This window comes from Macadamia integrifolia, unplaced genomic scaffold (assembly GCF_013358625.1).
Source record: "Macadamia integrifolia cultivar HAES 741 unplaced genomic scaffold, SCU_Mint_v3 scaffold2593, whole genome shotgun sequence".
NCBI classification, from domain to species: Eukaryota; Viridiplantae; Streptophyta; class Magnoliopsida; order Proteales; family Proteaceae; genus Macadamia; species Macadamia integrifolia.
This window is the reverse complement of record NW_024868819.1, coordinates 25,368-53,348: the sequence shown is the minus strand read 5'-3', so window position 1 is coordinate 53,348 and position 27,981 is coordinate 25,368. Positions and strand designations below refer to the sequence as shown.

At 38.8% G+C, this 27,981-nt stretch overlaps 1 protein-coding gene across 1 annotated transcript; it reads left to right on the top strand.

The window, feature by feature from the left end:
- On the top strand, nt 1–26,733 carry LOC122066798 ((S)-ureidoglycine aminohydrolase). Its single transcript, XM_042630634.1, has 13 exons — nt 1–168; nt 255–380; nt 523–610; nt 2,245–2,321; nt 3,353–3,392; nt 3,608–3,674; nt 10,398–10,483; nt 22,229–22,310; nt 23,142–23,198; nt 24,319–24,357; nt 24,468–24,538; nt 26,025–26,078; nt 26,165–26,733. The coding sequence occupies exons 1-13, from the start codon at nt 111–113 to the stop codon at nt 26,232–26,234; spliced, it is 915 nt and encodes a 304-aa protein (XP_042486568.1). The 5' UTR covers nt 1–110; the 3' UTR covers nt 26,235–26,733.
- Nucleotides 26,734–27,981: the final 1,248 nt, after the last annotated feature.

The window sequence follows — 27,981 nt, the reverse complement described above, 5'->3', positions numbered from 1 at the left end:
TATATAAAGAAAAAGAAAAAAAAAAATCACACAGATTCCCAACGCACCAATTTAAACGGAAGGGCCAAGGTTCACAGAAAAAAGAGGACGAAGAGCTTAAACATAGCATAATGCATAAATCCTTGATCGTTTCAATCTATGTTCTTTACGCTCTGTTCCTTCCATTAGGTAACTTCTTCTTTCTGTCTTTTGGAATAATCGTTACTTTGGAATTGGGACATTTTATGAATTTCTTCACTGTAATACTCTTCCAGGCATGCTAAAATGCGTTCTTGGCGAAGAAGGGTTCTGTTCTGCCCCACCTGCATACGCCGATTCAAGCTCGCAACCTCTCTATTGGAAAGTTACCAATCCTACACTTTCCCCCGAACACCTTCAAGGTCAGTTCCTCTTTCCAATGCTTCCGAACTTTGAGCTGACATTTATGTTCATAAGAATCTGCTGAATCTTTTTAACATTCATGGATGTGGTTTCGTTGTTTTTTGACTGAGCGTATGCTTGATTTGCTTTGTTGCTGGTCAGACTTACCGGGTTTTACTCGTAGCGTGTATAAGAGTGATCATGCTGTTATTACTCCTGAAAGTCATGTCTTCAGCCCCCTACCTGACTGGTAATTCCTTTTATAAGGGGATTTATTTTGATTTTATATGCTTATCCTGGATGGAAGACAAGTTATTTATGGATTTATTGTTGCTTGATTATGCCTTTTTTTGTATGTTCCTTTGATGAATTATATGATCAGTCTCATGCGCGGTTATGGTATTCATTAATCCATCACATGGAGAGGGTAGAGTTACTTGTAGTGTCACAAGTGCAACACTTAATAGGGAAAGCTCTTCTCCAACCTAGCAGTGGTAGGGACACAGCTTCCCTTGAAGCAATTCCTTGCACAAAATAATGAAAAAGAATATCTTTTCCATATCACTAGGGTCCACGAACCTAGAAGAAAGAGCCAAAAAGAGAGGAGAGAAGTTGCCTGCAATTTTGGGAGGGAGAAGTCCCAGATCGTAGATGGGTGGAGAGTTTGTGTATGCATATGCTACCCTTCTCACTTCTCTACATCTATTTTTACAACTAATTTTGTTGCTAAAATCCATATTGTGCTTTGATTGGTAAAAGGTGGGATCCCATTGGGTATTCCACCTAAATATCCTTTATTAACAATATCTCAAATTCCTACTTATAGATAGGAAAAAAGATCCCTGCCAGGCTGCGTGCAGCCTGCCCCTGGACACAGGAGTGTGCAAAATGATCGCCTCGCCCCCCGTGAAATGGAAAAATCCCACGCTTGTTGATTCCCCTGTGCTCACTCTCATTTGCCCCACGTTGGTGTTGGGCAACAAGGGCCACGTGGCTTGGCAGCGATCTTTTGCCCTTATAGATATTTGCATTCAAGGACACAAAAATGGATATAACACATGCCCCCAATAGAAGTAGATTAAATATGATCAAGCCCCTCCAATTAGCAAAATCACTTGACGGACATACAAACATGGAAATTATTACTGTCATCACCCTAGTCCATAGGAGCCTCTTACATTAGAGAATTTGAACCATCGATTGGATACCGTATATTTTACATCATTTAAAAAATAATTGATCTAATATTTTAGATTATGTTGGAAACTATTTACAAAGCAAGCCACTAGGCCTAGAATTTTGTCCAATCATAATCAACCGTTCACCTTGTACGGAAAGTGGATTCTATGTTGAGCGTCTCTATTGTTTATAGATGAACACAATTAATCCAAAGCATTGATATATAGCCCGAGAGGCATCAACCTTTGGCACATCAAAACCCATAATGGCTAACTGTAGCGATAAGGACCTCTCAGGTTTAGGGACCAGTTAACATCTACTAATGAGAATCTTATTCATTATACAATTGGTAGTGTTCCATTTAAGATTCTCATGAGATCCAGTTCAATATACACATATTTGTATATTTACACACTTTAGCTGACCCCATTTAGTTGGGTTAAGACTGAGTTGTTGTTGTTGTTGTTATATATTTACACGTGTCTTGATCTCTCGGAATGACCATCCCGAAGATCGCATAGTGTGACAACATGTGAACAAAATGCCCAATTCTGTCCCTAGTTGTGATTTGTGAACACTTTTAGGTTAATGCCTAAGGACAAACATCTTCCCATTAAATATGCTAATTAATCAATATAAACAATTTATCTATGGAGTTTATGGACACATTTCCAACGTTATCTTATGTCATCATGGCTTTGGCAGGACTAATACGCTAGGAGCATATCTGATCACCCCAGCGATGGGGTCACAATATGTAATGTACTTAGCAAAGATGCAAGGTCTTGTATCACTATCCCTGATAGTTATTTCTGTAATATATGTGCTTCTGTGTTATTAGATCTATTGGACGGATGCTCAGTATATGGTTATCCTGAAGAGTCATCAAATAAATGCATCTAATTAAAACTTTCTGTACAGTATATATATTCTGTATGTTTTGCATGGGACTTGATTGCCTTTCATTCCAAAAAATGAATTTGTAGTATGTCTCTTCACTTATATGGTATCATAATTGTAAATATCAACCAAATCATGTGATTAGAATTTAGAAATCATTAAGTGCTGACTTTCTGCATAAGCTGATAAGATTTAGGCTGCATATCACTATTTTCTACTTTATATATCTTGTCCCTTTTTAATTGCCCTTAGCTCCTCATGAAATAAACTGCTTCTTTCTGTTTACATCCCCTTCATTGCAATTTTCTTTATTTTTAATAATTATCTATTTTCAAAAAGGTTGTTTTCTTCCTCTTTCACGCTTCTTCATTAAGGTTCAGTGACATGAAGGTGGTGTATAGTGGCAGGACGCAACACCGGATGTTTTTAGGTCTTTCAAGGGAAAAATGCTAGGAAACTTGTCATCCTAACTTCTAATAAAGCACTTTTCATTCACACCTTACTAGACTGTTCAGTGTATATCTGTGGCCATCCATAATGACTATTAAAGATTGAATATTAGAGCAATTGCATCTTTTTTTCCCTTTTGAAGTCCTCTTGGTACAGTGTTGCAGTCATGTGGGTGACACATGGTTTCCTTTTGTTTTGTCGGCCTGAGAAACTGAGAGACTCTGAATGAAGGCAAAATGCCTCCAGAAAATCTTAAACATCTTCTGTTTTTGAGCATTTATAGCTCTATTTCATGTATCTCTAATTGTGGTTAATGTAAATTCTTCTTGGTGATGCCATCTTTAAGGCAGTTCTGTATATGACAGTTGAAAATAATGAATGTTTCATCATTCTCTTAGCTATACAGAAAGAAATTGTTCCTTCCCCTTCTGTATGATTTAGACTTATACTGTTGACCATGCAGCAAATTCAAAGTCAGGACTACCTCCAAAAGATGTTGAGAGGTAATGACACTTTCCACGATTCATATTCACAGAATGCCATTGCTTTGCCAGCTTTATTTTGGATCAATATTTTAGATGGTTAACTTATTCTATTTTCAGATCATAAGCTGTCATATCTTTCTTATACTCTTAACCTCATTTTCGCATCATAACATTCATATATCTTTCTTTTACTCTTTAGCCTACTTTGATAGTTGATATTGTGAATGATTCAGGTTCATATTCGTGGTTCAGGGTATGGTGACATTCACAAATATGTCAGGGATGAGCCACAGGCTGGTGGTAAGATTTCCTTGTGAAAATCTTTCTTATGGAGTCTTACCTGTTATCCTGTGTGTCAAATATAGTTATGAGATAAAAGAATAAAAGAATAAAAGAATAAAAGAATCATATCTTTTGATGATGATCTTAATGTCCAGAGGAGAGATAGCAGGCATATTTACTACATGACTCAGTTTTTACAGCTTCCCTGAATCCGGGGATCTTTCAAATGTAACAATTACATGTTGCAGCAATTTTTCTTATAGTTGACTTGGAAAAATGTTTCGCATTTCTTCATCTAATCTCAGGTATTTGTATTAGTTGAGATCAGAGCTTAGGGAATGATTTGACTTGTCACTAATGATAGAGGTTTTTTTTATTTATAAGAAGATTACGATAAATCAAATAAGAAGGGTAATGCTGACTAAGCGTCCCTATCTACAAGACTTACTACAGTAATAATAAGACTTAACCAGGTAAAAAATAAAACTATGGCCATCTCAACACTCCCCCTCAAGTTGGTGCAAATATATCGTATATGCCCAACTTGGAGACAAGAGGATGAAATGCATTACAATGAAACAATCTTGGTAAACATATCAACTAACTGATTTGCAGTACTAACAAAGGGAATGCAGACAGTCCCTTGGTCAAGTTTCTCTTTGATGAAGTGTTTATCAATCTCAATATGCTTGGTCCTATGATGCTGAACAAGATTGTGGGCGGTGGCTGCCTTGTTATTACAATACAGACGCATAGGACCTTCAACATTAACTCAGAGAGTAGAGTAGGCTCTTAGGCCCAGTCCAACTTACAAATTCCTTGGGCCATTGCGCAATATTCGACTTTAGCACTAGACCGAGATACCATGGATTGTTTCTTGCTTCGCCAAATAACAAGGTTCCCTCCAAGGAAAGTACAATACCCAAAGGTAGATCGTCGATCATCAATAGATCCAACCCACTTAATATCAATAAAGTCTTAATGTTCAAGTGCCCCTAATTAGAATACAAAATACCCTTTCTAGGAGCGGATTTCAAGTACGTAGGATTTGATACACAACATCAAGGTGAGATGTCCTGGGATCATGAAGAAAACGACTAACAATACCCATAACATAAGCAATATTGGGCCTAGTGTGGGATAGGTAGATCAGAAGACTAACAAGTCTCTAGTATTGCTCTTTATCAACAGAGTCACCCACTGCATTGCTCAGTTGATGATTAACTTCCATAGGAGCATCTGCAAGCTTGCACCCAAGCATGCCTGTCTTATTAAGAAGATCCAAAACATACTTCCTTCGGGAAAAGAAGATTCCTCTGTTAGATCTAGCCACTTTAATCCTAAGGAAATAACGAAGGGGTTTTAGGTCATTAGTCTCAAAATCTCCTACTAGTAAGGCCTTAAGGTTAGATATCTCCTCATCATTATTACCAATAATCAAAATATCGTAAACATAGACAATTAGAGCGGTCACCTGGTTACTTTTCGCTTTTGTGAACGGGATGTGATCAGCTTGACTTTGTTTATATCCAATGCTTATCATAGCTTTCATGAACCGGCCAAACCTTGCCCTAGGAGACAGCTTGAGGCCGTACCATGACTTCTTCAACTTGCAGACACTTCCAACACTGGAAGGAGTGGCAAAGCCAGGAGGAACATCCATATAAATTTCCTTTCCAAGATCTCCATTCAAGAACGCATTCTTGACATCCAGTTGTTGAAGATTCCATCCCATATTTGCAGTAACAGATAACAATGCCCTGATAGAGTTCATCTTTGCAACTGGGGCAAAGGTTTCCTAGTAATCGATTCCATAGGTTTGGTTAAAGCCCTTAGCCACCAAGCGTGCCTTGTACCGCTCAACTGTCCCATTAGCATTCTATTTGACTGTAAACACCCACTTGCACCCCAACTAATTTCTTTCCCTGAGGCGGAAGAACAAGTTCCCAAGTACCATTTTATCTAATGCCAGCATTTCCTCAACCATTACAGCCTTCCACTTCGGATTATTTATGGCTTCCTTCCAACACTGTGGAATAGACACAAAAGACAACGAAGAAACAAAGGCCCTATAGGAGGGAGATAGTGATGCATAGGAAACAAAATGGGAGATGGGATGCTTGGTATAAGAACGAACTCCCTTTCTAACAGTGATAGGAAAATTGTCCACTGTAGGAGCAATAGGTATAATATCAAGTATGGGAGGCTCTAAAGAAGTAATATGTACAATTTTAAGTATGGGAGAAGTATTACCTGATTCTGGCGGATCCGATGGAGGTGCTTCAGAAGGGTATCACTGGTTACCAGTGGTGTCTTGCTCCTTAGACCTCCGAATGTAAGTGATCACACCTCTTATAGGTTGATTTGGTGGCTCCCCCTGAACAAGAGGCATACCCTTCATAGGAGACGTATCAATAACGAAAGGAGTCTCTTCCTCAAGAGTCTCCCCCTGAAGAGGTGATATGAAATACACCTGAGACTCATAAAATTTGACATCCATGATGACATACAAGCGGTGAGTAGGAGGGTGAACACTTATACCCATTTTGAGAAGTCGAATAACTAAGGAAGGCACACTTTATAGCTTAGACCTTGAAGGAGAGGAATTATGGCAATATAGACAAACCTAAATACCCAAGGAGGAAGACTAGAAACAATTGTAAGATCAAGGAGAAAAGAAATAGCGGGCTTAAAGTTAAGTTCATTAGAGGGCACCTGGTCAGTAAGGTGGGCAACAGTAAGAACGACATTGCTCCAGAGATATTTAGGATCACCAATATCAAACATTAGAGCTCGAGCAACGTCAAGGAGATGACGATATTTGTGCTTCGGGATCCCATTTTGTTTAGGTGTCCTAACACAAGATGTTTCGGAGAGAATGCCTGAGAATCAAGGTATTTCTAAAACTCCTCATCTATATACTCAATGCCATTGTCACTATGAAGGACTAGTACAGTGGCATCAAATTGGGTATGAAGCATGGCATGGAAAGATTTAAAACAAGAGAAGGCATTAGAATTTTTATACAACATATATACCCATGTCAGATGAGTACATTTATCAATAAAAGTAATAAACCAACGAAATCCATTCCTATCAATTGTTCGAGAAGGACCCACAAACCTGAATGAATCATAGAATAGGAATATCACTTTTATTTTCCATAGGAAAGTAAGAGGTGGATATATGTTTAGCAAACTCACATACATCACACTTAAGTTGTTCCAAACCTCAAAGTTTGACTAAAGTAGGAAAGATGCAACGTAAAATATGAAAAGAAGGATTTCCTAGGCGACGTACGACTAGTGGAGTTGAGAGAGAGAGAGAGAGAGAGAGAGAGCTGTCAGAACGGAGGCACAACCAGTGGAGAATCCAAGTAGTAGAGCCCTTCACAGACTTAACCATACCTAATCGTTGCACCCATCACTAGATCCTGAAAAAGGCAATGGGTTGAAAAAAAGGTGAACAAAACAATTCAAGTCCTTAGTTAAACGATAGATGGAAACATGGTTAGCATATAATTTTGGGACATGCAACACATATGGAAGGGAAATTGTAGGGGTACAGGAAACAGAACCTTTACAAAAAGGGGGACAAGGAACCGTTAGCCACACGTACCTTACCTGACTAGAATAAGGAGGATAAGTTATAAGTATGGAAGACCTCAAAGCTACTTGTCATGTGATCGGTAGCACCTGAATCAAGTAACCATAAGGGAGAATGAGAGGAAGAAATAGGAAAACTACCTATTTGAGTGAGGTTGGACACAGGAGGAGTATGAGAAGTGTCTAATTGTGTCATTAGTTGCTTGAGGGTAGACATTTGATCCGGAGAGAACGGTGCAATAGTAGAGGCACTGTCAACAGACTCAGACAGATGGGCCTGGGGGCCTTGTTTTCCGGTTTTTCTATTACGCCCACCCTTGGGACACTATAAAGCTTCCAACATGTTTCCCTGGTATGGTGAGGGTGACCACAATAATCACACTAAACAGTTTACCGGGGAGGGGTAGAACCCTTAAACGGGGTTTCAATAGTTGGAGTAGCCAATAGTGTAGACCGAATTGGAATTGTAGAGGGTAACATAACAGAGTGACAATGATCCTCAAATAGAACCAAGTTATATGCTTGGAGAAGAGTCGGAAAAGTCTCGTGACCTAGGGTCTGTACCCTGATGTGATCATATTCACGATTAAGACCTGTCAAAAAGTCATACACCCATTCCTATCACTCTTCTTCTGAAGTGTACCAGCATCAGTAGGACATGCCATAGGGATTGGGTGATAGAAATCCAGTTGTTGCCATAGGCTACATATGGTGGAATAATAAGCTGAGAGAGACATCCCTTTCTGAGTGGTGGAACAAACGGTATGGAGAATCTTATAGACTTGAGCATAGTTTCCCCCTGACAGTAGGTTTGCCTTAGTGCATCCCAAAGATCCTTAGCAGAGTTAAATAGGACAAAACTTGGGCTGATAGCAGGCTCCATAGAGATGATCAGAAAGGACATGACAATGGCATCATTGACTAACTAGGTGTTAGTGGTGGCAGGATCAGTCGGTTGAGGAGTGCTCCAATGAGAAAACCAGAGAAGTTATTCCCACAGATAATAAGGAGGCAGGTATGAGACCACATGAGGTAGTTTTAACCAGTAAGTTTGATGGGTCCAGGATGAAAACTGCACTGATTGCCTGAACAACAACTATTAGAGGCCTCAGAGGAAGTAACAACATCCTTGGCGTCATCACTAACTGTAGTCATGGCTCAGAGAGAGGAACATGTGGGAAAGATGCACGGTAGCAACACAGGTGATGATGGCACTTGCGGATAGGCACGACAACCATAAGGGTCGCGGCGAAGAGGAACCAGCAAGGTTGTGCAGGCAGGCACAAGGGGCATTGGCAGTAGGCACTAATGACAACAGGTGCAGGCAACGACAAGTGCAGGCAGGCACAAATATAGGTAGTAGAAAGTGCAGGCAATAGAGGCAGCAGCAAGCAGGGGCAGCTATAGGTGCAGATGCTGGCAGCGATATGCAGTAGAGCGCATAAGTAAAAGAGGCAGCGACATGCAGTGGCAGTGAGAGAGACAATGACAACGTGGTGCATGTAGAGGTGAAGCGCTTGGAGGCGATGCAGCGACGTTGCGACGGAGGAGGAAGCAGACGCGGTGAGAAGGCGCGGTGGATTAGGGGTTAGGTTTGCATGGAACAGGGTTTAGTCTACCATGCTAGACTAGGAGGCGAGGGCCCCCAAGGGCGGAGAAGAAAACCAAAAACAAAGAAAAAGTTTTTAGGGTTTTTGGCTCTGATACCAAGTTGAGAATCAGAGATTAGGGAATGATTCGACTTGTCAGTAATGACAAAGGTCTTTCTTATTTATAAGAAGATTACAATAAATCAAATAAGGAAAGTAGGGTAATGCTGACTAAGCGTCCCTATCACAAGAGTTACTACGGTAAATATAAGACTTAAGCAAGGTAAAAAATAGAACTAACTACAGTCATCTCAACAGTGTTTATAATTTGGAAGGTGTTTCCTTGACAACATGAATCTATCAAGTTAGGTGGGTTTGAAATTTTGTGGACAGGTAGACCCCAATGTCCCCTGCTCACATGTCAAGTTTCAACTCAATTAGATTTGGCCAAGTGACAAAACATAGCCTTGAAAACTCAATGGAAAAATTAAGCATATTGGAAGGAAATAGATAGCTGAAAATATTGGGGGTGGGGGAGTGCCAGTGTATGGGAAGATATTTGATTGAATTTGAGTAAAAAATCTACATGTGGCCTGTCCAAACCATTCCTTTATATCCAACAACGCCATACTGTTAACCTTCTATGTGGCGCAACAAGGTGGACCTTCTGTAGATTCTATAGTAGATGCTAGGGGTGTAAGCTCGGACTTGATGGCCTGACGTGCCTGAGCCCGAACCCTGTCTAACCCGGCCCAGCCTGGCCCGATTTTAACCTTGATCTATATATTGTGTTTAGTAATAGTGTTCCCCTTCCCCTAGGCTTACATTATGTGTTACACAAGCGTTTAACAAGCTGTCTGTAATCTGTATGATTCAACCCACATCATGTGTTGCACAAGCCACATTTTCTTGCCTATTAACTAAGATGACCAAATGGCCAAACTATTTCCCCCATTTTCTTTATATAGGCTGTCTTTGTGTCTCTTGTTGTATATTGATATGAACTTTAGATACAGTGACAATCATTAAGAATTGGGCCAAAATTTGGCCTGTCCAATTTCTAGGAGATGTGGTGATTGCAGACAATTAAAAGGTCTATCTTATAACCAAATTGACAACCTTGCTTGCTGCAAATTTATGGATTAGGGGTAGAAAAGGGCTGGCCATAGTCTTAACATCTCCCCCCCCCCTTTGTTAAGTATAGGCTTAACATTTGTGACCCTTTGTAGGGAAAAAAAAAATACAGGACCAGCTAGGTCAACCCGGCCCAGCCTTGAGCCTGTAGGGTTGGGCCTGAGCGTGAACGTGGCAGGGTTAGGTTGGGTTGGGTTGGGCTTGGGTTGAGTTTTGTGGACTTAAGATTGGGTTGGGGTTTTAAGAAACCCAGCCTTGTTTCACCCCCAGGACAACATTTACCTTAAAAACTTAGTACGTTTCTGTTAATAGTTTTTTATGCATTTAATTGTCAATTTAAACACTTCTGAGATGTTCTCTTATTTTTCAGAATAAAACTCCAAAGATAACTGATGTTATATGTTTAAATGTAGGTGGATTCATACGCATATCTTCCTGCTGGGTTTGAACATTCTCTTATGTGTGACACATCAGCCACCCTGGTGGTATTTGAGCGAAGGTTTTTGTTTCTTGTTATACCTATAAATATAGCTTCTATTTATTTTTATTATTCTGAATGTAGTTTCATCATTACTGAATTGTGACACATCAGTTACTCTTGCTGTGTGGGCAAAAAGTTATTATTCATCCCAATTCCCATAGATGCAGTTGTCACTTGTATCATGCACTTTCTGAATTTTGTTTTTTCTCTGATATGGTTGCGAAAGGGGTTGGTCACATCATTTGAATGTCTTTTAGCCACTCACTGGTAGACACCTGGACCATATGGAACTTTTGTCTTATTTAACAACTTGTGTAAGCATGCCATGATAGTTGCCTCCTCATTTACATGGCAGTATGATGTTTGAGCTTGGTCGTACAAGGCATGAAAACTGTAGTTCATTCATTGGGGACTTTTAGTTGCATGCTTTTCAATTTTTTTCCTCGTCCAATAATCCGATTTACCGTGAGACTTCAGATGTAGGTTCTGTGGTTTCAATAAACTCATGCTGGTTGGAGCTACAACATATATTCTTGTCACTTTGTACATGTCAGTATGCCATGGGGCTATAAATACCTCCTACCTGCCTTGTTGAGATTGGTTAGCTATTATACTGGGATTCCTCCAGGCAAGGTGACTCCTTTTCTTTATCACAGCCCAATTTGTACTCCCATATTGTCCCTCTTATCCTTTTGGCCAGAATCTAGTTATCTGCCTGGAATTTCTGGAAAAGCTTATTGTTCAAGCTGGATACCAGCTTATAAAGTCATAATCCATATTCAAATTCCTAAAAAAAGGTGATGCTACTGTGCAAGGTAATGTAGGACTGGATTTGACAACCAAACTGGACCCAAACTGCAGGAAATTGTAAACCAGAGAACAACCAAAATTCACCCAATAGGGGACAGCAGCAGTATTCCAGAATTAACCAGTAAACAGAATTTGAAAACCAGAAGTAACAAACCCAGAATTCTGGAATATCGACTAGCAGAAATTATACCAGTAAGCAGAATCAATTAACGACAGAATTAGGACAGAAAATAGGTCACAATCAGCCACCCCAAATCACAGAAATAATATCGATCTGTCAGGACAGTAACACTCTGAATAAATCAACCCAGTAGCAGTTTTAGATTTAAATCAAAAACTGTTGAAGCACTAACAGTCTTCAATAATCAGAACACATTATTCGGCAGTCCAGAAAATATTATTCAGATCAGCAGAACCAGAATCCAGAAAATAGAAACTTCAACCCACTAAAAGACAAAAAGTGGCCCAATACGCTCAAAAACACATGGATTGAAGACCCAACACATATACAACCCAACCCTAGGCTTATTCCTAATAAAACAAGCTTAGTTTGGTGAAAAATCTGCATCAACTCCCTATCTTGAAAAAATGTAACCGTTTCCGAACAGAATTCAGGTTGCCTGTAGACTTTTGGAAGGTAGTCTTCAAGGCGTGGAGCTTTCTCTTCAAAGAACCATGATGGCATAACAAACTCTATATGCTCAACCTCTGAATCAATATTAACTGTGAATGTCGTGTGCATAGGGTCGTCAATGTTGGTAACCTTCTCATCAAGGATTGGAACAAACTCTTCCTTCTCATCATGAATCTCAAAGATTTGTTGTGGAGTTCTCTCAATCACTATCTCATCTTCCACGGCTTTAGTCTTGTCTATTATGCTCTCTTCAATGTAGAATCCTTCAGTGGAGTCTTCTTCCATGGTTCCAGCCACCAAGACATTATTAATCACATGAATGCCATAAGTGCCATCATCATTAGTATCTTCCTGGTCATAGTCATATCCACGATCATCATCATCATCCAAAGGATAGGGGTAAAGAGTTGACTCACCCTCCTCATTGGAGTCTTCAACCTCAACTACTGCATTAACCCTCTGCTTATGTGGGCAAGACTTAGCAAAATGTCCAACTTCTTGGCAATGGAAGCACTGTACCTTATTACTACCTATCATGTGTGCTTTTCCTTTGTGATCAGCCCGTGGAGGAAAAGTGGACTTTGGGGGTGCTGAGCTACTAGGTTTAGTGGTTGAAAAATTTTTCTTGACCTCCTCAGCTTGAAAACCAAACCTTCTACCTGACTGTGCTATAAGCTTCTCTGCTCGTAGGGCCTTGTCAAAGCAATCCCTCACTGAGTACACATCTACAATTCCAATCCCCCTTTTGATTTCAACTCGCAATCCCAGTTGAAACCGAGATAACAGTTGTCTTTCATTCTCCCTTATACCTGTACGAGAATAAAGTGCATCAAAACTGTTCATGTACTCTGCAACAGAGTCCCTTGACGAAGAGAATTCAGCTGGTCTTGTATGCGAGCTTTGAAGTTGCGTGGCAAGTATTTGTCAGATAGCTCAAGCTTCATCTCCTCCCAACTAGTAGGTTCTCTACCACGGTCTTCCAGTTCACGCTCATAGGTTCTCCACCAATCATGAGTAGCCTCAACTAGCTTACCACGTGCTAGTTTAATTTTTCGTTCCTCAGATAGGTCATAGTAGTCAAAGTAGTTATCCAATGCAGCTATCCAATCATAAAACATTTGAGGGTCATACCTACTATCATACTCTTTGAGGTCAAACTTGACCTTCTGTGAATCTCTTGAGTGTCTATGATATGTAGGTCGTTCATTGTCAAAGTAACCTCTCATATATTCTTCAACAGTGGGTTGCACTACAGGAATCCTCTGTGGGCCTCTCAGATTAAGGTTAGGTCTCCTGTTAGCCAACTGAGCAACTGAGTTCATAGGGGCTTCCACTTCAGGTGGTACATGAGTACCATGTGTAGGTTGTTGTTGAGTCTCCATAGCCAACACCTTTTCACTTAGAGCTTGCTGTTCAGCCTTCAGTTCAGCTCTCATATTCTGTATCATTTCCATAATAGAAGCTAACGTGGGAGGGTTGTTCTCAGCCATGCTTTGATACCACTTAATGTAAGACTAGATTTGACAACCAAACCATACCCAAACTACAGGAAATTATAAATAAGAGAACAACCAAAATTCACCCAATAGGGGACAGCAGCAGTATTCCAGAATTAACCAGTAAACAAAATTTGAAAAACAGAAGTAACAAACCCAGAATTCTGGAATATCGACTAGCCGAAATTATACCAGTAAGCAGAATCAATTAACAACAGAATTAGGACAGAAAATAGGTCACAATCAGTCACCCCAAATCACAGAAATAGTATCGATCTGTCAGGACAGTAACACTGTGAATAAATCAACCCAGTAGCAGTTTTAGATTTAAATCAGAAACTGTTGAAGCACTAACAGTCTTCAATAATCAGAACACATTATTCAGCAGTCCAGAAAATACTATTCAGATCAGCAGAACCAGAATCAGAATCCAGAAAATAGAAACTTCAAGCCACTAAAAGACAAAAATTTGGAGATTTCTAATATCTCTCATCAATGGCTGAGCAGAATCAGCCAATATTTGGATCGATCCTCACTGGTATAGGGAGCAACCTTCGACCAAAGAAATGGCCCAATCAGATAACCAAGTCAGGTCCTTCCAGCAGGGGCGGATGCTCTGTTTTGCAGAAATTCTGGGCAGAAAATTAGAATGTAAATACATGGTATTCTGAACAATATTAGGTGCTTAAAACTTGAGAAGAAGAAACACTTGTAAGAACCCTCCTGGACTTCACACTGCAAGGAGTTGCTTGGATCAAACACCAAACCCGTCTTCTTTGATCAAATACAAAGAAACCTCCAGAGGAGAAAACACAGCAGCATCTTTTTTGTTCATAAAATTCATGGCTCTACTAATGAGAGCTCTCCTTTATTTGTAATAATGATGGGGGGTTACATAAAATAGAAACTAACTTTAGTTTCCAAAAACTGAAATAGGAAACTAAAAATTAGAAACTCACCTAGTTACTAAAACTGAAAATAGAAACTTGCAAAATAGAAAGTCTTTTAGTTACTAAAACTGGAAATAGAAACTAACTTATGACTGAAAATTAGAAACTAACTAGGTACTAAAATTAAAAACTAATTAACCCCATCAAAACCCAACTAAAAGGGAAACTAATGAAAATAAGAAACTAACTAGTAATCCCGTACTCAATCTTAGAGCCCCTCTTTTAGACCAAAAAAAGTGGCACAATACGCTCCAAACCACATGGACCGAAGGCCCAACACATAGACAACCCAACCCTAGGCTTATTCCTAATAAAACAAGCCTAGTTTGGTGAAGAATCTGCATCACAAGGGCGATTCCCAATGCAACACAAGTAAATGGGTAATATTTATGAAAAAAAGAAAAAAAAAGTACATGGATAATGAGTCATAGGTCATGTTTCATCTTTGCCAACAAAGGAGATGTTAGTCTGTTAGATCTGATGCATTTATGTAGCTCAAAATAAACTAGAGAGTTGAGAAAAAGTGGATGAGAACATAGACTAATTTTTGTTTATAATAATGGAGAATCCAAATACAAGATAACTCTTGGTCTTTTGGGAACTTACTCACTCTAGTGTGGGGACTCACGCACCAATAGAATATCTCTAACTCAAATGGGGTTTTATCACTGCAAAACACATCAAAACTATCTTTTTCATACCGAAATACGTACATACATATATATATATATATATATAGAGGAGGAGAGAGAGAGAGAGCCATTGAGATCCAGTGGGAGTGAAGACATTGGAAGGGTGCCTTGGGAGAGAGTGATGTGATGGGTGATAAATACCAAGGGGGAAAGAGACATTGGAAGAGAGGGTGTTGGGAATGAGACGGTTTGAGGGACCAAGAGATGAACATTTATTGCTCATGATGCCATGGCTTGGAGAGAGGGAGAAAGAGATGAGCATTTAATGCCCATGATGCCATGAGTACATCATAAACTAAAATAAATAATAAAACCCAATTTATGTACAACACTATTAATGATGCAAGACTAAAACATATTTTATTATTTATTTCAATTTATGTAGTCACAATATCATGAGTGTTAAATGCTCATCTTTCCCCCTCTCTCTCCAATCTTCGACATCTCTCCATGGTGGCAAACACCTAGACAGCCTTCCTTATCCTTGGGTAGATTTGGGGAAAAAAAGCATGGAAGGTCTTCGGCATTGACGTTGATGGCTGGCGGGGTGAGTCATCCCCTCTCCTAGACAACATGCTCACTCCATTAAAGGAATGTCAAGTTGATGGGGAAGGTTGCCCTAAAGTGTTCTCTTGTCGATGAACTGGATCAGCCATTTAGGCAGGGTTTACTTCTACTGGTGTTGGATTCTCCCTGCATAAATCACCATCAATGACTAAAAACAACACTTAGATTTTTTTGCATCAACTAACCGAACTAGTGTACTATCGAATATGGAACCTACTGTTGTAGTCATAGGTTCGGAAAAAAACTGGTGTACGAACTTTAGTGGGTCCATTACTGGTAGTACATATAGGCAAGTGGAGTGAGGCTAAAGTTGCATTGCATTAGTGCTTAGCTATCTATGTGTGTTATACTTGGTGAAAGCGCCACCTTTCCTTAGCCTATTTAATTAATAGATTGCAACTGCGTCTGATTTGAATATCTCCATCATCCGTTTTGCTGATGAGGCTGCCACTTTATTGATATGATATTAAACGTTGCTTAGAAGCGATCATAAGATATGTTTTGTCTGGCATTGATTGACCAGCTTCATCGTCTTCTCATTCCCATAGCTTCTCGGATGACTACTGCTTTGTTTTCATTTCATTCTTTGAATGCTATGAGCTTGAGGCAGAGTCGGCTGAAGGTAGAAGGAAAAGAAGAAATTTTACAACGCCCTAAGAAATTATTGTGTCTCGAATTCTTGACTTGTTTTGAAGATTGACCTGCTCCGACATATGTTGTTGGCGACCTGAATTTTTTTTTTTTTTTTTTCCTGAGGTCTATGATGGTACGGTATGACCTGACTGAATGTGACCTGATGGATTGACCCGATTTGAAAGAGTATATATTTGTACTATTGTCTTATTGTGTAAGTAAGTGAGATTTGGGGATTTTTGAGTTAGGGTTCTTGGGCGAGAGTTCTTACCGTGAGTTTAGGTGTTCGCGAGAGATCTCCATTGTAATCTTTCTTCCGTCATATAGTGAATCATCTTCACCTTCGCCCGTGCATGTAGCACAACACATCAGTGTGTGAATAACATAAAATAACTATGTCTTGCGTGAACTTATAGTGAATCATCTTCACCTTCGCCCGTGCATGTAGCACAACACATCAGTGTGTGAATAACATAAAATGACTATGTCTTGCATGAACTTGTGCAATGTTTTTCTTCGTGTTTCTTGGTGTTTGTTCTAACAAAAACCAATGCACTTTCCGGTCGGAGGATCAAATCTTCAGCATTGAGATGCTTAATGCAACCGTTCTAGTTTATTGCACCTCAATCAAAGGCGCTTTGGCTGCGGTGCATGCTCTACTTCTATTGCCAAAATTCATGCAATAAAGAAAATGTTTATGAAACGTTTGATGCGCTCTACCTATACTGCATTTGGTTGAATTCAATGGGTGCTAGCGTCTCTCTCCCTCTTCCTCTCTTTCTCTCTCTCTCTCTCAATATATATATATATTGGTTTGAAATAAGATAAAATTTTTGATTTGTGCACATGGTACTTTGGGTGTACCATTGTGAGTCCCATTTTGCGTTGATGGTCTTTTGGTGGTGAGAAAGGCTCAAACTTAGGTGAGTGAGTCCCTAAGAGACTCGTGAGCTAAGTGGTCCTCTTTGACTCTTTGTTATCTTTGTATTTGGATTCTCTTTTTAATTTAGAAAACTCAAGTTGGGATGCATCAATATGGTACCAAAGCAAGTTTCGGTTCTTGATTCTTGTAGTAAGTTTCAAAATAGATCCAAAGACAAGAAGCAAACTTGACTATGGAGAACATGGCCAACGATTGATTTGCCACTCCATTTGATTGGAGCAAACCCCCAATATTTTTTGAATATCTGGATGTGGAAGGTTGATGCAGCAATTGCAGCCCCATGGCCAAGAATGGGGGGTTTAGTCCCACGTCGGTTAGGTAGTGTGCGGCTGCTGGGCCTATGACACTGAGAAGGGCCACTTCACTATGAAGCTTGGGCTTTTGGGTTGGATGCCATCAATTTTCGAACACAACAGGCTAGGGAGACTTGAAGCAGGTTTCGCATCGGAAGTGCAACAGAATGAGACCTTATTTTTGGCAAGGATAAGCCTTCTCTCCCTTAATTGTTAGGTCTCTAAGTTCTCCTAAGTCAGAGCATGCATCATCCTGCACGCCTTCTATGGATCCAAGGCCTAACTTTTAGGAGCTACAAGGCTGGCATAATTTCCATCTCCAACAAAGGGCATTTTCATGTTTGCTGGTTGCATAAGGAAGAATACAATGAATTGCATAGTTGTCACGGTGCCAAGGCGAACCAAGGCTGTGGAGGGTTGTCTAAGCGCTTAGGCGAGAATGCGCACGCCTTGAGGCGAACAAGGCGACCAATTGTTATTTTTTATTTTTCCTATTTTCTAACACTATTTAGTAAGCTATATATACCTTGTATCATAAAAAATCAAGATTAAGCAACATTAAGTCATTAAAAATCAACATTTAGCCATATTAAATCATAAAAAATTAACATTAAGTCATATTAAGTTATAAAAAATCAAAATTTCGAGAAATGCTCTGGTTCTATAATAAGTTTGATTGGTCAAATGATATTATTTTTATATGAGACTTTTTGTATCAGTTATAATATAAAACCAGCTTTCCAACAAGTCTAAGATTACTTAAATCTGAGTTATAATGACAAAGTTATGCTCCGGTCAAACTTATTTTTAAGTGCGCGAATGCTGTTAAAATCGCCTGAATGAAAATAATTTTATGGATATCAAAACAAAAAATTATTTTATCGGATTTTTGGTTTTTAGCAATGTTTTAACATGATAGAATTTATAAAATTTTCATAATTGAGAAAAACTCCAGCATTTAAAAGTTGAAAATCGCCCCTATAACCAAAATCCAGTTTTTCTTCTTGGACTGGGGGGTTGACTTTTTATCATTTTGGAATTTGATTTTTAAACTATTTTTATTGGATTCAAATAGGAGGTATTTGCTTATTTATGAATAATATCTTAAGTAAATGATAAAAATCATTTACTTAAATGATATTTGGCATAAATAAGTGCCAAAACACAAGGCGGCATGCAGTGCAATAAGGCGACTGTTGCCTAGGCCCTAGGCAAACCGCCTGGACGCCTAGTCGCCTAGGCGAATTGTGACTTAATTATAAGATTTTCCATGGTAGTGTTATGCACATTGTGGGCAACATACATGCACCGCCAAATCAGAGTTTGTAGTGTTTTTGATAATGGACGCGTAGTGATGTTAATTCCCTTAATTGCAACTAGTGCAATCTTGAAGAAACCATCTGCCTGTATCAGATTAGATTTTGCAATAAGGTTACCATCATCCAACCATCAACTGCAGAATAAAATCTTCTTCATTCAATGTCCAATATGATCGGGAAGGTGTTAGGTATGAGATTGATTGCTAAAACTTGATGACTAGTTTTCTGTCAACTTGGAAGAATGATGCCTTTCAACAATCAGATTTTATTATTTATTTAGTTTATGTTGTCATGACATCATGAGCATTAACTATTCATTTTTGTTTATGATGTAATCATGATATCATGAGCATTAACTGTTCATCTCTCCTTCCCTCTCTCCATCTCTTTCATTTGATGACCTCATTCTCCCCCAACACCTCTCCAACTTCTCTCCCCTAGCATTTATTCCCATCACATCACCCCTTTTAACATATCTGTCCTAAGGCTCCTTCCCCATGCCTCTCCCTCCCAAGGGGCCCTTCCAACATTCAATGGCTTTCTCTCTCCTTCTCTGTTATATATATATATATATATATAGGGTAGTTTCTGAAAATCAAAAGATAAATATGAGCCATTGATTTTTACGTTTTCTTTAAGCTAAACCGTCTGTTCCCATTAGAATTGGGAGAGTGCACAGTAATGTCTAGAGTACTGGTACACATACATGGACATACATGGGATGTGTGAGAATACAAATTACGGTATTTGATTAAATTCGACTCTGAAATTTGACATATGGGTAATCTAGACCATATCCTCTCTATCCAACAGTCAGAATGGATATATCATCTGTCCACATGGTAGAGATGCCTTGTGACATTTGAAAAAATAACAGAACTTTATGACAATATATTTGAAAGAAGATAGCGTTTTTATATTTGTATACTTTGTACTAGGTGTACGAGCCCCATTTTGAGTTAGAGACTTAAGAGGTCTTTTGGTGGTGAGAGAGTCCCACATTGGGTGAGTCCTCCAAAGACCCATGAATTAAATGGTCCTATTTGATCATTGTTATCTTTGTACTTGGCTTCCCAATGAAATTAGTGTTTGTTCTCTACATCATCTCTCAATTTTCTGGTTTACTTTGAAAACTTCATTTGAGCTTGATGTTCCCAGGTTGACACTAAGAGGGGGGGGGTGAATCAAATTTCCTTATTTGCAACCCAACAACAAAACTTCCAAGTTCTAGATTGGCCGGGGCAATCCCGTAATTACCAATCATGCAAACGACACGTCCACCTCACACCACAATGTGGTTGGGTCTACCAGATAGTGTCCCACCACTCTGCATAACACGCACTTCAAATATATGTAGAAAAGTAAATGTGAAACAATAATACTAGATATATGTGGTTCAGCCAGAGTGCCTAAATCCACGGAGGAATATCCATATAATTTCCCTAATATTCAACTTTTTCAATTGCTACAACGGTCCAGGAACACCTATCTCTGCTTCAATCTGAGATGCAACTTAGACAAGGGCAACAACCCCACACCCTAGATAAGCCCCAACTTGCTAGGTTCACAATTTTAAATCAAGAAAATAAAATCCCAACCCAATACATCGTTGATCTAGAGTTTCTCAACAATTAACAAACTCTAGAATGCAGAAATAGGGATTTCAGATACGGATTACCTCAGCATATGTAATCCCGTTGATGATTGCTTACTTGACATATAGAAGAAGACTTGAACATGCTCAAACCATCAACATAGCAGCAAAACAGTAACCCTTCTTTTATTCTTGTTCATACTCAGATCTCCATTGAATGCTTATGAAAGAAAGGCACGGAAACTATCCTCTTGCGCTATTTCTCTCCCAATTGATTGCCGTAGAGAGTCTTACGGCTCTGCAGGTTTATATTGCATGTGGGAGCAATAACCGAACCTCTTTGAAAGCAAACTCCATGTATTCTGGACTATCTGTTGTTCATGTGCAAATATAAGCATACTTCTCTTGGACTCTTGCTGAAAGCATATAATCTGAAATAATCTCTTCTAATTGGCAACAACCAATCCACTGTTCACGCACCGAAGAGTCCTAAGTTGCTATTAAGTAAACCAAGAACTCCAAATTTTTAACACCTGTGACGATTCTATTCCTCCTCTAAGTGCCGCTGTCCAATTCAGATAGCAATTTCTTCATGTCTGAAACTTTGATTTCTATTAGAACTTAACTTCCTTTTTTCTTATTCTATTAACAGTAGCTGAACCAATAGTATGGCAACACATGACATTGAAAGTTCTATTTGCTGTCAAATTCTTGTTCTTTTCATTATCACATGTAACCGTAATTCAAAACCAAGCACTCGGACTCCACATGGGCAGCAACACTGCTTCTTCTCTTCTTACCTGGGCAGCACATGCAAAATCCCCATTGTATTGCTTCCCCATTGTATCATTACAACCAGCTTTGCTTCACTTTCTAGAATGTATATAATGACATCTTTTGCAACAAACAATTGACATACTAATTGGGCTTGGGCAGCAAACAATTTATATATTAATTGGGCTGACATCACCATGTTATTTACCCAATTCAGTTGAACCCATCGATTCATTTAAATTAACAATTGAACCAAGATGATTTCAATTTAACCTTAGACTCAAATAATTGATCCATCAACTGTTGAACCACTCCAATAAATTTAGCCACACATCACCTTCTAGTTGCCAAAAATGACAACATTCGATCCAATTGCCAAACAGAGCTGTGTCAAGGTCCCAATGCACAAACAAGTAGGCCTTGTTGTTTTGTATGCTTAGCTGGAGTTTTAACGAAGTTGATGTAATATGTTTATAAAAAAGGTCTTTAGGATGACTTTCTTCCAGACTTAGTAGGATGGACAGCATGATTTGAGCCTCACTGAGGGCTCATATGGTCAATCTGAACCTTTGATAGATAGGTACCCTGGATTGGCCACTTGTCAAATTTTGTGCTCCATCTGATCCAAAATGTCTCAAGTTGTCCTGACATTTTTCCCTTCTATTTTCTTCTGTCCTAGTTTTTTCAAAACATAACTTTTCCCACTGATTTCCCATGCTCTGCTAGTTTGCTTTGCCTTGTGGCAAAGTTAGTTTCGTCTCATACTTAAAACATGAGAAGGGATGGCAGGACCTACCTGTGCAGAAAATTTGGTGTTAGATAAGCTGTTACTTTTGTCAGATTTGGCTGCTGTGCCTACCAACTTTGGCAGGACGGACATTCTCCCCAAGCCTCACTCGTAAGTTTATTGTATCTTACTTTTCTTATGTATTTCCTTGGACTTGTTAACTTTTTGTGCCTTTTTTGTCAGAGGTTTTCATTTCATCACTTTTCTGTATTGCTGTTTTACTATTGTTTTTATTAATATGGAGTGACACAAAAGTTTCTTATACACCTAGGTATGCTAATCTGGAAAGTTTTATCCCCGAGCCTGTTGTTGGATCAACGGACATGCAGCCACTTCTGGAGACTCCAGGCGAGGTATGATTCCTCCTATGATTTTAGACTTCATTCTGTCAGCACAAGGTTGATCTGAGGATCTGAGAAAATGTACTTACAAGAAATGTTCACTTTCCACATGCTTTATTAGCAAGAAAATGAAATCACTTTCTTGCATTGGCCAATTTTCTGTCAGTCATTTTAATTGCTGCTTTTATTTATTTAATTTCATTTTTTTGGGGGTGGGGGGTGGGGGTGGGGGGTGGGGGGTGGGTGGGAGGGGGGAAGGGAAGGGTGAGACAAGTAGAGATGACAACCCAGATACAGTTGATCAACTTGGTGGTAAGGTTATCTGCAGGATAAGTTATTCTTTTCCTGTGATTGCTGGCTCCTTTATTTGATTGACAGTCCCAATACATATGTGAAACCCCATTGACTAGGAGGACCGTGCTAGCCTTCATTGTGAAGCAACTTACCATGGTATGGTGCCAAAACATGGATTGCGAACTTTGCCAATTACACCTAGATTGGAAGCCCAGTTGAGCAACACAGAAGGTCAACTCTTTTATGGAGTGGAAAGAAATTTTCTACAAAATAAATATATTTTTTGGAGTATGGATTTCCTTTGTAGATATTTCCTTACGAGTTTTGAAACACCCTTTTTGTATTTTCTTTCCTAAATCCAGTAATAATTTCATATTCTGCTAACTCAACAACTTCAACCCTGATATTTTATTTAAGTTTCATTTTTAGAATCATTTTTAATATTCTTTCCTTTTTATATTTTTTTCCTTGCTTATCCATTAAAATAATTTATGCCTTGTTTGTTTGGTATGATATGCTATTGTTTGCTCTTGACATTGCCTGCCTCAGGTGTTTGAGCTCAGGAAACTACTGCCTACATCAGCTCCTTATGACTTTAATATCCATGTGAGCCACCTTATACCTAACATGATTTTTTCCTTAGAAATTTGATATTTCTGTATTTTGTAAAATCATGCTTAGCTATCTTCAAATCAAATTCTTCAACCTGTAACATTTAGGCCATCATTTGGTTGACCTAACTTAAACACTTACAACACAAGGAATGTTGACAAAAAGCTATGATTCTAAATCATATAGAGCTCTAGAAAGTGGTTGGCCTGAATTAAAACTTTAATAAAATATTAAATTACGAGACAGGAAAAGAATATTCAAGGGGAGGAGAAAGAGGGGGGGGGGCAGGAGGCAAAAGCCAACAAAGAAGGTGGGAACAAACCCATGAAAGGGGGGGGGGACATAGCCTCAATGAATCAAGCCATCACTAAAGAGGGGGGGTAAGGGGGACAAAATGGTGGAGGGGAGGCCCCAGGAGACAACATTAAGCCTGTTCATTGGGATATCTCTAACCATACGGGGGCGGAGGGAGGGCAGCTTAGAGCTAATATCAAAGTTGATAGCATTCCAAATCTTGTCAAAAGAATGGGATTCAGATGTCCATCTACAGAGATTTCGCTCCAGCCAAAGGCGGTTGATGGTGGTGCAAAAGGCGAGCTTTCCAGAAGTGTCACAGATGGTGGAGCCGGCAGACGTCTTTTGTTGTGGGTGATTTTGGAATCCTGTTTGGGATTGGAAAAGTTTTTACCGGCAACAATGGTATTATTCTAGAGGTCATTTGAGTTCAATGTGAATAATGGAATTAAATGAAGCAGAAGTAGGAGCTCTACTTGAGGGTCTTAAAATATGTAGATAGATATCCTGGAACCATTGTGAGTAGAGGGAGATTTGAAAAAGAACGAGGAGAACAATGACAATAGCAACAGTATCCTCACAAATCTGTAGTTTTCATGGAGTTTGAGAGAGACCAATATCTTGTTTGCAAGTTTCCATTATATGCTCAATAAAGTGATAAACCTTAAGACCTCTTTACTCAATGACCCACAGACAAAAGAAAAGAAAATAAACTGTAGACCTGCTTTGACCAGATAAATTGGAGATTATGCCTCATCGGAACTTCTTCCCCACAACTCCTTTTTCTTTAATGCCCCTGAAATTCTGTGTTTGTGTCCAGATCATGGATTTCCAACCTGGAGAGTATCTTTATGTGAAGGTATGCTTTTCTTTCTGGCTAGATGAAATGCTTTCTGAACGTTCTATTTATTTTGGCCAGGAAAGGTGAACTAAATAAATACTATGAGTTTGCTTTCTTATTCTGTGCAGGAGGTCCATTATAATCAACATGGCTTGTTGCTTTTAGAGGGACAAGGCATCTATCGCTTGGGTGATTCCTGGTAAGATTGTTATCTGAGAGATGACACTAGTTGTGATAATCTTGTTCATATACCTGTGGCATGTTACAGTCAAAGCATCTAACTGGTTTATCCCCTACCTGGGAGGGTGGAAGAAATGGACCCCTCAGGTTATCCGTATACAATTAATACTTATACGGTTATACCTGCAATAATGGAGCCTGATGGAAAAAACTGATCCCTCACATTATCCTTCTACAATGATACTTATATCAGCCAATGATAGAGCCCGATGGAAAAAACTTATGTGCATCATTGAGAAAATTGTCAAGACTGTCTCCTTTAGTGCTTGTATTGTCCCTTTTTTCCATTGAAAAAGTTTGCATGCTTTTCATCATCTTCTTCTAGTTCCCAGTTCCCTTCTGGTCAGTAGATTACTTGATTCACCAAGATGGAGTCATTTCTGGATACTGATTGAGAGGGTACAATTATGAAATGGGAAGCAATATTGCATTCCAATTGGTACAGTTGGTATTTCCTAATCTCAGATTAGGAAGTTCACTGCCTTTATTTACTTCTAATGATAGATTTGATGGTAGTTTCCTTATCATCACACTAGTTACTTCTTGATGAATGATATAAAGTTTGTCTTGTTAATTAAGGCACTGTTAACTGTATCATGAATGAAGATTTTGCACCCAAAATGCAGTCCTAAGAATAAAAAAGATAAACTTGAATTTTGGAAGCACTGGGGGAATGGCCATCTTTATGATGACAAGCAAAGGTGTTTGGGCATAGTGCGTACCCAGTACACGAGGTCCCGCCACTGTGGGATCTGGTGAGGGTCATAATGTACACAACCTTACCCCCGCTTTGTGTAGAGGCTGTTTCTGGAAAACAAAGATGTCCAATGTACATATTTCCATTTGGACAGGCTTTTCTGATGCTAGATGGACACATCTGAAAGGTCTAATACACTGAAATATCCAACCAATCAAGCTAGGGAGTGGACAGTCACCCTGTCCACGTCAGATCCATGCCCAATTGGGTGGTGGATTTTTATGTAAAAAGGAGGCAAGAGAAGATTCACCAATGTGCACATCAAGTAAGGCCCCTTTCTGCTGAAGTATCCCTCAGCGTGGGGGTGGAATATCACATATGTAGACTTCTCTTAACCCTGGCACCTTGCACATTTAAAGATGTGTTAAACTGATAAAATAAAGTGATAATCAAAATTGATTGTAACAATTGTACTTGTCCTTATTAAAGTTTCTTGTAGATGTAGGGATGTGTGCTAAATTTTATGCATTTCCTTTTAATTTTTTTAATGTGTCCATATATCTGTTTTATACCGTGCCACTTACTAAAAGTTCTCTAGTTATTCTTGATTCCTAATTGCATTCATGGAGAGATTTATGTGCTGAGGGAAACATTACTTTAGATTTGGAAATTGGCTCTTCTAATTTTCTTTTCAAAATTGTCGTTGCTTCCATATTTTCTAACAGTTTTCGATTTCTGTTGATAATAGGTACCCTGTACAAACGGGTGATGTAATTTGGATGGCACCATTTGTTCCACAGTGGTAAGTTGCAGTATCTTACCATCCGTAAAATCTCTATATGGAATAGTTGAGTAGCAAACCATAATACATTCTGCTTATTTTTTCAGGTATGCAGCACTTGGGAAAACTCGGTCCCGGTATATGATATACAAGGATGTGAACAGGAATCCACTGTAAAGTTTACAATCAGCAAAAATGCAATACAAAGTCAGTTTCATGATATGATTCCAAGGACAAGGGAACAACTTGTGTTCGAGAAGAGGTATGAACTTGTCAAAACCATAGGAGTGCAACTTCTAACTGTAAAAGGTTGTGCTGAGCAAAACCTTTGTCCTGAACTCGGTTCTATTTATCAACTTGCTTTTAAGCCAACTGGTGAATAATTCTACAATTCAGTGTGTGCATAACTACATCATGCTGTAGTAAAGAAAAGAGCAGGACTTGGACTTAGTAGGTGTGTCAGATTTCTATTTTCCTTTTTCCCTGGACAGTTATCCGAGAAATAGTTGATTAATAATCAACAAATAGTGGCAAAATGCATTGTTCAAATCTCAGATTGATGTGAAATTTGTGTATGAACATGTCTTGTGATGTCCCTATGTATGGGAAGGTGTGGCATGCACATGTCTCTATGTATGAACTTGTCTCTTATATTTGTCCATATGTATGTTGACAAGTGTCCTTTCAAGAGATGGTTGAACGAAAGGGTGTGATCATAGCCTTAAATCTGGAATAATATCAAGAGATTAGATCTCCACAGCATAATTCACACATATGATTTAGATAGGTATGTTTGAAGGGTACTTCCTCTATAAATAGAGGGGGCGGCCAGCCTTCGGTTTATTTCCATCGTCTCTTCTAAATTGTCTTACCCTTCTGTGAATATCTTACTGGGTGTGTAAAGTTTAGAGAGAAACACCAATTGAAAAGTGAAGCTATTTATTAAACGGTATAGTTTGGTTTTGGACGGGTTAGACTGATTAGAAATCTGTAGCTATTGAACCAATTAGACATACTAAATCAGTTAAAAATCCTGGTAAGTCAAATTAGCTTCATCTTTACTTAGAGTGGATTTACAACATATAAATTAATTTAAGTTGTTTTTATTTCTTAATTCACAATTTGGGCTTAGATGTTGCCGTTCTTGCCACTATCATCAAATTTCTTTAATGGTCTTCAAATGTAGGTTCATTTCCAATTGGGTTCAAAATTGTTAATTCGAATTGATTTTGAACCAATAAAAATAATTTAACAGGAACTGTTTATTAATTCTGATTTGGGATATTGGAACCGTTTAATAAGCAGTTCAGTTTTGGTTTCTACCCTTGACATCTTGAATCTAATTGATTAACACCCTTATGCTTCTACCCAAAAAAAAACACCCTTATGCTTGATCTATTGTCAAAATGCTTCTTATTTTCCAATCAGCTCCCAGAGGATCGATCAATTATTGTATGGGTTGGGATTGCAACCCTGCCTACATGGAATGGAATCTACCATGCCAACTCAATGGGAGCATGGGAGGGGTGCCTCACGGTTCATATACATGAGGTCCACATGTGAGGGATGAGAAAGTGTGAAAGGATGCATGATATCAGTAGCATGGCCTCCGTCATTTTTTCAATTGTGTTTACTTGATTACCCACTTATGGGTTTCCTTTACAAAATTACCCACCAAAAGTTTCAATTACAAAAATATCCAAAATTAGGTTTTCCTCTACAAAATTACCCACTTAAAGTTTAAGTTAACAAAAATACCCAAAATTGAGTTTGGGTTTACAAAACTACCCACACAAAGTTTCAGTAATAAAAAAATACATAATTATATGTGGAAGATGAAGACTCACTATTTTGGGTAGTTTTGTAAACCCAAACCTGATTTTGAGTATTTTTGTTAACTGAAACTTTGGGTGGGTAGTTTTGT

Excerpts from the sequence above, each read along its gene's own strand:
- LOC122066798 (XM_042630634.1), top strand. The coding sequence starts at position 111 with ATGCATAAATCCTTGATCGTTTCAATCTATGTTCTTTACGCTCTGTTC. Across the intron at positions 169-254 it reads CGCTCTGTTCCTTCCATTAG|GCATGCTAAAATGCGTTCTT; the intron begins GTAACTTCTTCT and ends ATACTCTTCCAG. Across the intron at positions 24,358-24,467 it reads GAGAGTATCTTTATGTGAAG|GAGGTCCATTATAATCAACA; the intron begins GTATGCTTTTCT and ends TATTCTGTGCAG.